Source organism: Rhamphochromis longiceps, linkage group LG22 (assembly GCF_057381845.1).
Source record: "Rhamphochromis longiceps isolate RC_006_pf linkage group LG22, R_longiceps_female_GT1.1, whole genome shotgun sequence".
NCBI lineage: Eukaryota > Metazoa > Chordata > Actinopteri > Cichliformes > Cichlidae > Rhamphochromis > Rhamphochromis longiceps.
In genome coordinates this window covers 37,031,798-37,044,607 of record NC_140577.1, presented here as the reverse complement: position 1 = coordinate 37,044,607, position 12,810 = coordinate 37,031,798, and the positions used below count along the sequence as shown (strand labels likewise).

The following is a 12,810-nucleotide window of genomic DNA, read 5'->3' as shown; positions in this document are numbered from 1 at the left end:
GAGTTCGGACGTGTTTTGAAGTTTGTACGTGCGTTGTCTCTAGGGGTCACCATAAATATACTTTTATTTATTCACTCCACACAAGGCTCGCGTGCAGAGTGAAGCGGGGAAAAAAGTGCGAGAGAGAGGGTGAGAGAAAGGGAAAAAAACAAACAAAAAAAAAACCCACGGCTCGCGATAAGGAGTCGGCTCTAAGAGCCATTTCGTTCGCGACCGACACATTACTAGTACAAACCAGCGCCTGACTAACGCTAGGCCAGCCAGTCACATGGCACCGACTATGGCACCCCACTACAGCCCACTCTTCCTTCTGCTGGTTTAATTCTTTTCACAATCGCAGTAATTTTTTAAAAATTACATTTGTATCATGATATTTAATATACATAGATATAATACTGGGTTAAATGTAACTTGGCTAACAATCTTTTGCGGGTTCAGAACCTGCAGTGAATACTGCAGATGGTGGGCTGCATTATATTTATAACACATGTTTATTACTCACGTGTTCATGTGGAGTTAAATCAGATGTCATTTAACTGTACATCCTTTTATAGATCTTTTTAGGTTTCCATTGTAGCTCAAACATACAGGGGTCCAATAAGACAAAGCGTGTCTGGAAAGGGCGAAAAATAAAGAAAAAAATACCAATCTAATGTAATATCAGATTATACATGAAAGAAAACAGTTCATGGGCCCTTATATATGCCACGTAATCATCAGATTCTCCCTGAACAAACTTAAACCTTTAGATCAGATTGGGGCAATCACAGCCCTCTTTGTCAAATATCACCTTTACCTCAGAACATGGAAATTTGCTTTTGATTTGAAATTTGCTGTACACAAGTACAGCTTATTCTGGTATGTCACCACTTTGCCAAAATCAGGAAGAAGACCTAAATTGTCATCTTCAGATGAGAAGAAAATAGTTTGGATGCTCAAGAGCAACTCAGGAACCACTAAGGCTCAATCCTGCCATGAACTGGAAACTGCTGAACACCAGCATCACTTTCTATAGTGAAGTCAGTTTTGCATCAACATGGACTGAGGCTACCAATCAAGAACAAAGCCTTCCCAAAACCCCAGACTTTGACCCCATAGAAAATTTGTGGGCTAAGTTTAAAAGCAGAGAGAAAACCAACTGATTTAAAGAACTCAACCAATTCTGCCAAGAAGGGTTGTCCAATATCCAGAGGTGCCTGTGTGTATACTTTTGACTGTGTGGATGAGAGAAAATTCAAACTTGTGCACCTCATTCTTGTTTTTGAGTCACTGAAGATGTATGCTGTACAGTCATTCCCACACTGCAAAAGAAACTATTAAAAGACAAACGTTACCATGATATTCTTGCTCATGAGGAGTGCATTTTAACTTCTCATCAATTTCATTTACTCATACACACACATATCTACACAGTGTTTTTATCTATGCCTAGGCTCCTCTAACATTTTCATTCAATCACACTCACTAACTGGCACTATGGTGAACACACTGAAGGAAACTCAGGAGTTGCGATCCTCCTCAGGGAAGCAGGCTGGAGGGATCCATCAACCTTCCAACTGGTCCATGGCCTGGTCTAGCAAAATTCTAGTTAATCCTATCTGCTACTTCAAACTGGGAGCTACCACTAAGGTCATCTACTATATTTTACTGAATATGGATGAGTACTTCAAACAGCAATTACTTACAAGACACCATACTGTCCCAGTTAAACTTCCACAGCCACGAAAAAAAGCTGCTCTAGTGGCAATACCAACATAAAGATAAGTGTCTGTTGTTTCAAGCAGGTATTATGTGAAGTTAATTCAAAACATTATTGTGAAAATATAATTCAACAACTTTTATTCTGAACTCAAAAATATAAAAAGCCACAATCCTTATCCAGTGTGTACAGGGTGTCTTTGAGCCATGCACTTAGTTTTCAGGTCACAACACCAAACAGATCAATTAATAAAGTTGGCTTCTTACAAATTAATCTTCTGAGTTTGGTTCCATTATTGCTGTCAGCTTTTTCACTGTAACTCCACCAGTTATACGATTATTTACAGTGGCTGTTCCACAGTACTTTGTAGTACTTAGAGTCCAAAGGGTGTCTTCGAGAACTCAGTAATCAAAACCTGATTCTGAGTATAGGATACACACAGCTACTCAAAAAGGAAAGCATGAGCAGAAACTGTTCAGTTTAATACTCAGATGCTAGCATGTTGTAAAAAAATACAAAGTCATCTTCACTTTCCTATCGTACTAACAACGGTGATGGTAGTGGAAAGCAAGAAAAGCCACATTTCTCCTCCTCCGTTTACGTGTGAGATCGCTGACGTTTCCAGAACCTCTTGACCTCGCTGTGTCCCTGTGGTGTCACCACCATCACTCTGTGGGCCACATCCTGCCACACCAGACAGCCCAGGCCCTGCACCAGAACACCTTTGTTAGACACCAGCAGGCTACAAAGACAGTCTTGGCATTTGATGAACAGAAAAGTCATTAAAAAGATGTCCATCTGCTGTAACTACAACACGTCGATCGCATGGAATTATATGAATACATACAGTGAAAATATGGCACAACGTCACTGGCTCTTGTGCTGTAACACCAATACAGGAGTTATGTTTAATAAAATGTGTACTATTACAACTTGTTACGTTTTGTTGTACACCAGGACGTTCCATTATGAAGACATTATGAGCGTCTTGGAGCAGCAGGTACAAGCAATGCTGGAGACCTCAAAATCAAAGCAGCATATCCTAACTGACTAAGGATCCTTAAAAACATTACACAGTATATTAATCTGTTATGATTCTGGTATTAATATAAAAACAAACCAACCTGAGCTCTGTCTCGCAGAACCTCAAAGTCAGCCTGGGAGAGGAACTGGTTATAGAGCACACCTGAAGGAGACAGACAGACAGACAGACAGACACACACAATCAGTTCTCTTCCTCTCTATCATAGTGTAGAGTTCATGCAATGAGAGTTACAGCTCAGCTATTTTGAAAGGTCTCTGTCAGCAGTCAGTCCAGCGTCACCAGGAAGAATCAAATGATGGTTCACAGACATTACATAGAGCGCCAAGGAACCACTCACTGATAAAAGTACATGTACACAGTCTGCTGTTTATTGCCACTTCATTAGATACACCTGTTACTTGTTAAGGCATATGACTAATCACTGAATCACATGGCAGCGACACAATGCATTTAGGCAACTAGGCATCATCAAGATGACCTGCTGAAGTGTGAACTGGGCATCATCAGAAAGAAGAAGAAGAAGAAAGAACAGTGGATTAAAATAGCCTGACTGTTGGGATTGTCCTACACAAGCAATCTCATTTACAAAGAGCAGTCCAAAAAGGAGGAAACATTGAGTGAGCGACAGTTTGCAGGGAGATGTTTCACATCTAACAGGGAGGGCGGGTATTTTTCACCTTTACCACAGGTTTTAATGTGAAACTGAAAACAATATGTGAGAGCAGCAGACTACTTGTTAGCATGGCACGATTACTGATGCACGCCTGTAATTAGCACAGTGGATATGTACATTACAACAAATTTATGAAGACAAGAAATAAACAAGTAGTGTTAAGTGTTGTTTTGAACACACACACTTGATAAACATGCTCACCCTCTGTGAACTGCAGGCGATCTCTCTCCAGCTCCCACAGTCTGATCTGGTCTGTTATAGTTGGAGGCAGCACCGGGGTCTAAAAGCACAACAGAGGATGAGGATACTTTGCAGAGCGATTAACCTGTTCATTATTCATTTTACTAGACTGAACTGCAAAAAGAATCAATGCTGTACCCGAGTGAGCATGACAGGGTGAGCTCTGGTCCTCAGAAAATGGATAATCTGAACAGAAGAGAACACAAAATGTAAAAACTCAGCTCTGGAGCTCTGGAGCCAGTCGCCTTCAGAGGGACTAGACTCTGTCCCAGTCTGGACTTATCCACAGCGGGTGGGTATACTTGCACCGGCCCGGTTTGCTGTGGCATTTTGGATTTAAATAAATTGCCCGTGATTGTAAATGTAAGTTTTCTCTGTGGCCTGTCCGGGGTGTGCGCCGCTTCGTGCCCGACGCATCAATGTCAAAACAAGTGCACCCTCTTAAGGTTTTACACATCAGGACGTTCTAAAAATAAAATGTTCCTTAATAGGGCTTCAATTAGATGAATCACAAAACTATGTGCCATTACTCATTTAACAAAAATGAATATACTGTTCGACAATTCGCTGCTCTGGATTCAGGTGTGCGTTAACACAAAATCAAGTAGGGAAAACATTTGATCCTGAAGTTGTTGCTGAAAAGTATTACTAAAAGTTTCCAAAGAGGAAATCAAAGGTTTATGTGAGCTAATTCTTTCATACATTTACTGAGTGTTCACTTTCTACTGTAACATCAGGCCATGTGACGAAGGTTACAGCTCTGTGGTGGCAATGCATACGGGAGTGCAAGTCTAATGTTCTATCATAATTACTTTCTGTGTTTGTTCCAATCTGTCTAATGTTCACAGTTTGTGTTTTTGCTGCGGCTCCATCAGTACAGGGGATTGGAGGATGGGAAAGATGAGAACTGAATTTTTAGTGTGTAAGTGAGCCCAGTGCAGCAGTACCTGCTGTGCAGTGATCCCGTTGGCGATAGCCTGTTGCACAGACTCCCTTGTCAGCTGAGCCACAACTACATTGGGGAAGCGGTAGAGCATTTCACTGAAGAGAGCCACCAGAGCAATCTGAAGTTCTGAATCTGTGAGAGTCACACAAACACAAGTCTGGACAGGTTCTGTATGATAGCTGTGCATCCTTTCAAATGAAACAAAGGGGAAAATTACACGAACAATTAGAGATGCTACTGTAAAACAGTTAAAGGAAGTCAGGGTCAAATTCTATGCGGTTTACAATGGAGCTTCAGCCATCCTGACACCCTCTTAATCAATGGTTACATAGTGACTAGATGTGAAAAGTCTTGAGGTGTTCACACATACTTGTGTAGGCATAGATACGATAATTGGTTTCCACCACAATGAAACCTGCATCTCCAGTACCAGGACTGGAAGCCAGGTTAGAGGAGGAGGAGCTGCTGGCGACTCCTGCAGCCAGAGTGATTGCCAGCCTGGTGGGATAATATCTCCTGGACTTCCTCTAAATAGCAGAAGATGGAAGCATTAAAAAACAACAACCAAAACCAGACTTCTAACTACTGATAGTGTTCTGGTAACTAACTCTATACAGATTTCAACCATTTTTAAGCATTTAGGTCATTTTGCCTTCCACAGCTCTTTGTGGTGACAGCGTAATCAAACCAGTCCAACCCTGCTACGTAACTGCACTAACTTGCACTGCAGTAGCAGCTAGCAAACCAGGTCTCACGTGCAATGGCTCTGTCAGTGTTGTACTCTAGTCCAGGACACACAGGTTTCAGTTTGAAGTGTTTATTGTAAGCTGTACTTAACCTTTTCCCTCTAACTGCCCAAATTTGTCAAACAGTAGGAATGATTCTACACTTTCTTATTTACACAAGAAAGAAAACCAATCCGAAGGAGAACAACAACTGGTTAAGTAAAATCAAGCCACAACCATTAAAGCTAGACCCATTCAAACAGCTAGTTGGGTTGTTTTTTTGCACACAAAGTAAGATTCTCAAGTAGCTCACCTTTCTTTGGAACACCAGTCCAAACTCTCGCAGGTGCTGCAGAAAAGTCAGTAATGACTCGCTCATACCCTCCACCGAGTAATCCTAGGGCACACAGGCAGCACGTTAAAGGAAGACCTGAGACCACCGTATTACAGCAAAGTTATATTGCTTTTTGCACACACCCCAGTAAAAATAATCAATTAAAAATGAATAAATAAGTCAAACAGATGCTAACTGCTGTGCACTCACTCTGCCCAGACTAGAGAAACTGAGCTGGAATAAGAATGACAAGATCTCCACCAGGTCCATCCCTCTGGACTACAAGACACAAAGTATGAGATATGAGTAGATCGGTTCAATTACACATTTAAGCATTTAATAACAAGCAAAGGAAAACAAATAAACTCCATCTTGGATCATTGCATGCACCACATGGCACTTTACACAGCAGGGCTGAGGTCTTACAACAGCAGTGAGATAAAGATTCGCTGATACGGAGTCATTTCTACAACCTCCTCGATCCTGAATGGACAGTTTCTTTTTGTGAGATCAACACTTTTGGTCCGTTTCAGGCTGGGGCTTCAGCTCTAACATTTTAATTCAACACAGAGGACACCGAGACACGTGTGATGCAGCACTGACAAAAAATGGAAAGCAGAAGATGTTTTCTTTGGGAGTAAGCAGGATGGACAGGATGAGAAATAAGGAACAGCTCATAGTAGGAGAGGATGGAGGGTGGATATGGTGGACAAAGGATGATGAAGATGGAGCTGCCAGGCAAGAAAAGGGGAAGCCTGAGAGGAGGTTCGTGCATGTAGGACATGCAGAGGGCTGGTGTGACAGACGAGGATGAACCACTGTGGAGAGCACTAAAGGGAGCAGCTGAAAGAAGAGGGGGATCTTGAACTATGGGCACAGATTTGATGTCCTCTTTTTAAATCTATATTAATGATGCATTCAACATTGATCCACAATTAAGAGGTGGCTCATAGCGTTTTTCTATAATTTACATAATTTGTATTTCTGTACGCCTGTCTGGTCCAGGTCACCCTTAAAAAAAGGTTTTTAATCTCAGTGGGATCTTCCTGTTTAAATAAAGGTTAAATAAAAAAAAAATTAATTAATGACAATTTGTAGTCATTAATATTAGTCTAATGTAACCATAAATTATTGTCTTTTACGGCAAACTTACCAGCAGAGTGGTGTTTCTTGTTGGACATAACAGGAAACAAGTACAGCTCTGCACACTCTGCAGCTCTCTGAGTGTTTGCTTAACTGTTCATCGACACGGGTCGAGTATGTCCTCAGGTCGAGCTTTAGTTGCTAGGCAACTGACAACTAAAATCATTGGTGAATAAACACCTCAAGGACAGTCTTTCAACAAGCTTTACAAATGTATTTCTATCCATAATTACACTTTTAATTATGTTACATCAGGATTCATCCATCCGCTTCCGCTTATCCTTTTCAGGGTCGCGGGGGGCGCTGGAGCCTATCCCAGCTGTCATAGGGCGAGAGGCGGGGTACACCCTGGACAGGTCGCCAGTCTGTCGCAGGGCTAACACACAGGGACAGACAACCATTCACACTCACATTCACTCGCACATTCACACCTAGTGACAATTTGGATTATCCAATTAACCTATCCCCACTAAGTGCATGTCTTTGGACGGTGGGAGGAAGCCGGAGTACCCGGAGGGAACCCACGCAAACACGGGGAGAACATGCAAACTCCACACAGAAAGACCCCGGCCTGATGTTGGAATTGAACTCAGGACCTTCTTGCTGTGCGGCAACAGTGCTAACCACCGTGCCACCGTGCTGCCATCAGGATTCATTATTCACTTTAATCAACGTGGAGTGCGACAGGATGATTAATGATTAATTATGATTAAATGGGTCTGGTGACACGAAGAGCCTGATTGGTTCAGCTAAAGATGTTTTTCTTACTTCACAGGGAAATGATGGCTGATTGAGAGTGGGAACAAAATGAATTTACACGCTGATGTAAAGATGCTGCCCAGTTTTCATTGTTATTCACAACTGCCAAGTTTCACTTTGTCTCACAAATAGATTTCCATTCCCACACAGAGCTCAGCCCTTCAGGCCAGTATGTGCACTATATAGAGCAGATATCCTTAGAAAAGATTTCTGTGACCCAAAGTAGGGTTTTCAGTCCAGCCAGCGTCTGCAGCAGCTCGCATCGAGGACTAGAGCCCCGTCTGCCTGAACACGTGCTAGTCAGAGTAATGACAGGCTACAGACTCTAGAGGCTCAACGACCTGCTCGTCAAATCAGTTTAAACCTGATCAGGTTGAAGTAGTAGAGAGGCATACCTGAGCAGTTTTGAGGTACTGCAAGGTGAAGTACCATAGCTGAGAGGCTGTGTCCAGAAGGAGGAACTGGAAGCCAGCTGAGGTGATGTAGGGCGCCTCTCCTGCTTCACTGACAGTCGGAGAATAAATCAGGACAACATGAGATACAGCGCCGACATTACTCGCCAACAAACCCTCCCCCATGGCGAGTTTCTGTTAACGCCATGGAGATGAAAGAAAATTTATTTTAGCATAGTCTACTCTTTACTGTTACTTCTTTCATACAATGTTACAGCTGTCCACTTTGGATTTCCTCTTACTCAGGCGCACCCAACACGTTATTTACATTTGACCTGAGCTCACACAGGCTGCACACATCATCCCCCCCCAGTCTGAAGCCTTTCTTTGATGTTTTCTGGAAAAGTCTGACCTGGGCTTCCTTGTCTTGTACGGTTACAGTAACAATCTACAGCGTCAGTGGTTACTAATCGTAGAATCCATCAGGCTCGGCAGCTGGAAAACTCATACGTCATGTACAGGCAAAGTCACTGAATACAGACTAATTGAATTTACACTGCATGGGTGTGTCTAGCTTTAGGTGCCGCCTGACTCTACCCAGCAATTGAGCTAGAGTACTTGAGGCCAGAGAAAGGAGAGCTGCCAGAGAGCCTTTCTGGTTTTCAGCTAGTGAGCTGTGTGTGGTGACTGCTTACGACTGGTCTGTGAAGACGAGTGTGTGACTGGCCTTCTGTTTAGTGACCAACTTTGAGTGTTTCCTTTCTTTTGAAGGTGACAGTGGCTTGTTGTCTCTTTCAGTTTAATTAGTATGAAACAAAAATTAATAAAAACCTAATTTATCAATTTTGCCTTCATGTCTCTTTTTTATTACGTTCCCCCATCCCTTGGAGTTTCTAAAGCATAGGTGTCAAACTCTGGCCCGCAGCCTAATTACATTTGGCCCGCAAAGCCACACCAAATGACTATCAGAGCTGGCCTACTGGTATTATACAGTTAATATATATATATTGTTTAGTATAAAGCTTTGCTTGTTCCATATTCAGTTTTTCAGCAAAACGTGTTTGAGTCCATAAGAAAAGATTCATTCTTATATCTGGAGGAAGACTTTTTTTTTCAATAAATATTAGCGTTAGCCCGCGACTTTGTTCCAGTTTTGAATTTTGGCCCACTGTGTATTTGAGTTTGACACCCCTGTTCTAAAGGATATGAGTACCAATTCTTTTCCCCGCATTAAATAGTCCAATCACCATCAGACAACAGCCAGAGGATTCAAGCCACGTTTCATTCGTTTTTCAACACTGACTGTTTCATTGACTGCAGCCAAAGCAAACGCCCCAGGGCTACAAATAAAAACATGAGCACTTCTTTATAGAGAAAACCAACAACATCTCACAGTAACAACCATCACTGGCAAGAATGCAGATGTTTTTGACTGGAGCACATTATAATGCTGAATTTCATTTATATCACATGAGCTGTAAATGCAGATTTAAAAGTGTTTTAGAGTTTTTACTGTTACATTACTCTGGCCACTCTGCTTGCATTGCTCCGCAGTGCTCATATGGCACAAAGTACATTTGCAGATTTTTCATTAAAAAGTTCCTGATTTTTAATTTAAATGTACTTATTGTTTATAATGTTTGCACAGTCACATTTCACTGTGTTTTGTACTTGTACGACTATGCATGTGGCAAATAAACAATCTTGAATCTTCTTACTTTCATATACATTACATGTAAAATGTGAATGTGACATAAAGACTACTGCATACCTTTTCATGAGGCCTGCTTGAACCAAAAGCTGTGCCAGGTCCTGGCTGACAGCGCTGGGAGAACCCACCATAAACTGCAGGATGATCTCCCAGCGCTCCATAGCATAGCGGTCAAGACTCTCAATGTCTCGTGCATGGCGGTCAGGGCCCAGCGTGCTGCCCTCATCAGCCCAAGCTCGCCCCCTGTGTGTTGAAACAACAATGATTTGGCTCTCTTGGTTAATACTGGTCCTGCAGGAATGAAAGAAAGTGAAACCGAGCAGGTAACAGGTGACTTCACTGACTTAGTTTTGGGCCCAGTAACTGTTGTGGATAGGCGTAGCTTTGGGTCACGTGGTGTCGGTAACAGTAATAGTGATTGCTATATCATCTGTTCACGTCCCGAGGGAATTTTTGTGAATGAGTGGGCGATGGGGGAAGTCGACTTTTGCTGACCGCTCAAGCTTAGAATGTTTTTGATCAGTGTTTTTCTGGATTTTAAGGATTTGATAACAACTAAAGAAGTTTTTAATCTGGAACTTTGACTTACGTTTTGAACAACGGGCGCGTCAACATTATTCCCCTATTCAGCTGCTCGGCGACTCAAAGGCTTGACAGTCGCCAATAGTAACCATGTTTTCACTTTTCAAAGAACAGTTCCTAAAAGAGAGAGAGATGCTGCAGCCCCATGACTAATCGGTATTTTCACAGTGGCAGACGTACCCCCCGAGCAAAGCTGTCCTCAGGTTGTCTTTAAACACCGGATTTAAAATGTATCCCTGCAGACCACCCTGCAGCTGCTGACTGTGCCAGAGGCGGAGACCAGCCAACACTGAGACACATTCATCGTGGTCCCTGCAGGAGGAAGGCAAAGACAAAAAACAATGAACAGAAGTGGTTATCACGTTGAAATGTGCAGTCCCCTGAAGATGTCAAAGACAAACTGCAAACACTGAAGAAAACTTATTTCCTGTTTCAGAGACACAGGGATGCTCCGCCATCCAAGGACAGAGCACACCTGACAGTTATCAATCACTTCATGAGGCAGACACAGGGTTGAACAGCGAGTCATGCAGTTAAATGATCTGCACCATGTGTTATGCTGGTCACCTGCCGCTCCAGAACCAAACATACAAAGGGGACAAAGAGCACAATGAAGAGAATAAATTTAAATCTACATTCAACCATTTAGGAAACACCTCTAAGCCACACACGAGGAACATAAAAGTGTAACAAACTTCTAATAAATTCATGGCAGTTACCATTATCTTGTTTTTAATATCTTCTGCTAAGCTGTTAATTGCTTCACAAACCAAACAGGCTGCTGACTCTTTGGCAACAATTCCTGCTCTCATTTTAGTCTCTGACAAATGTTTCAAATGAGTTTTAAACAATGAGGAAAAAAGTTTAAAAGCAGAAAACAAGGGCACTGACACAAGGCTGATATTTGAGGCATAAAAACAGGGGCTCTCCTGCTCAGACCTACCAGGCTGGGGTCATCAGCTGACAGGACCAGTGTGTTACAGAGCTATTTAGAAATTTACTGTGATTTTAATGAAAAAAACAAAACTTTGGAGTTTGTCGTGCATCAGCCACCAGTGATGTGCACCAAAGTTTAGCAGGTTGTTATTTTGCCCATGCTCTAACTCTTCTATTTTCATGAGAATCAGCAGAGTAGTTTTGTACTTGACTGACAACACAGCGGACAAACAGAACAACAGAGGCAACTTACTTCTGACTGTCTTTCTTTACCCACAATGCCACAGCTGCCTGGGGGAGAGGCTGATCCAGGAACAGCATGCGCATCACATAATTCTTTGCTAGAGAGGGGAGTTCCCTGTAAAATATCAAAACACATAAAAAAACAGGGAAGAAGATTCACTCAACACTTTCTATATAACAAAAAAGAACCAGTCACAGGCACGCACCTGTACACAGCCAGGCATGTCGCTGGGTGGTTGTAGAGTCTGTCCAAAATCTCCGGACTCAGCTCCTTCAGGTATTCATGCAGGTTCTTGCATTGCAGCTGGACACGCAGCTTCATGGTCTCCAGCAGCAAAGAGGAACTTCAGCAAACGCGGTAAAGCTACTTCATACCCACGAGGCTCCCAGATTTCCTTTAGAAACACAAAAATGTAAAATTGCTTCAGCCGTTTTGTCAGACACTGACAGTATCTGACGGAAGACTCCGTATTCTGTGGATCCAGCTTTATTTCTGCACATGTGTATTCTGCGTGTATAACTGGACTATAACCAGGACAGCTGAGCCACACAAAGCTACCACGTGAATACAAATATAAAAAGCTATTTTACCGTAAAGTAAACCGCCGTCTTCCTATAGATAAGTACTTGTGCTGTTCAAAGTAATTGTTATTGCTCGATAGCTTTCTCAGCTTTCTGAAGCGGCCATGTTTCCAGGTCATGTGACCTGAACAGGAAAGTTCTCATTGGTCGTTTTCTTCTTCTGTTGCTTTTAATTGAGATCGTACTATTAGAAGGGTGCTATGTCGCCGCCTGCTGCATTTAGTTTGGAAACGCTGACATCCGGGGAAATTTTTTAAAAAGATGCTGTAAAATTACAAAGTGGATTTGTATTGTGGTAAAACCTGTATTTTACGGAAGACTTGAGTCAAAATGTTGGACATTTTACAGTTTGCTGTTCTGTTCAACAGTGTTGTGTTATGCTGGGTTTTTTCTTCTTCTTCTTTTTCACAACCCAGTTATACAAATGAAGGCAGGCTGTATAATAAAACCACTCTCTGTATATTAAAGTACAGTTAGACAAGGATCTGGAATATGAACTGTTAATTACGCCCATCCTTGTGGACTAGTTTGTTTGTGGACTTAGTTTGTCTGTTTGTTATTTTATCTTGTGCTTTTGTTTTTATTGTTCTTTATTTTGTCTTTGTTCTATTACGTGTTTTATTCTATTGTTAAGTATCTTGAAAGACATTTTATAAATAAAATGTATTATTATTAGTAGTAGTAGTAGTAGTAACTTTTTTTATATAAGTTACTAGTGAGTAACTTATACCAAAGTGTTCAAATATCCAGTAAGTGAGTGCACTAGCGTATGCTAGTACTCTAGCATGAGAGAATAGGTT

At 41.9% G+C, this 12,810-nt stretch overlaps 1 protein-coding gene across 1 annotated transcript; it reads right to left on the bottom strand.

Annotated features, from left to right (window-relative positions):
• Nucleotides 1–1,822: 1,822 nt before the first annotated feature.
• gtf2h4 (general transcription factor IIH, polypeptide 4) lies at nt 1,823–12,498 on the bottom strand. The gene is made up of 14 exons (XM_085396177.1): nt 12,020–12,498; nt 11,635–11,823; nt 11,439–11,543; nt 10,430–10,561; nt 9,728–9,910; nt 7,960–8,068; nt 5,873–5,941; nt 5,642–5,725; nt 4,974–5,130; nt 4,605–4,735; nt 3,796–3,843; nt 3,619–3,697; nt 2,824–2,885; nt 1,823–2,407 (listed from the first exon to the last, which is right to left on the bottom strand). The coding sequence occupies exons 2-14, from the start codon at nt 11,748–11,750 to the stop codon at nt 2,297–2,299; spliced, it is 1,386 nt and encodes a 461-aa protein (XP_085252303.1). The 5' UTR covers nt 11,751–11,823; nt 12,020–12,498; the 3' UTR covers nt 1,823–2,296.
• Nucleotides 12,499–12,810: the final 312 nt, after the last annotated feature.

What these genes read in the sequence shown, in the direction of transcription:
- gtf2h4 (XM_085396177.1), bottom strand. Translation starts at nt 11,750, where the DNA reads ATGAAGCTGCGTGTCCAGCTGCAATGCAAGAACCTGCATGAATACCTG. An exon ending in CAAGCAGGCCTCATGAAAAG is followed by an intron (nt 8,069 to 9,727) that starts GTATGCAGTAGT and finishes TCCGACTGTCAG; the next exon opens with TGAAGCAGGAGAGGCGCCCT. An exon ending in AGTACCTCAAAACTGCTCAG is followed by an intron (nt 5,942 to 7,959) that starts GTATGCCTCTCT and finishes TGTGTCTTGTAG; the next exon opens with TCCAGAGGGATGGACCTGGT.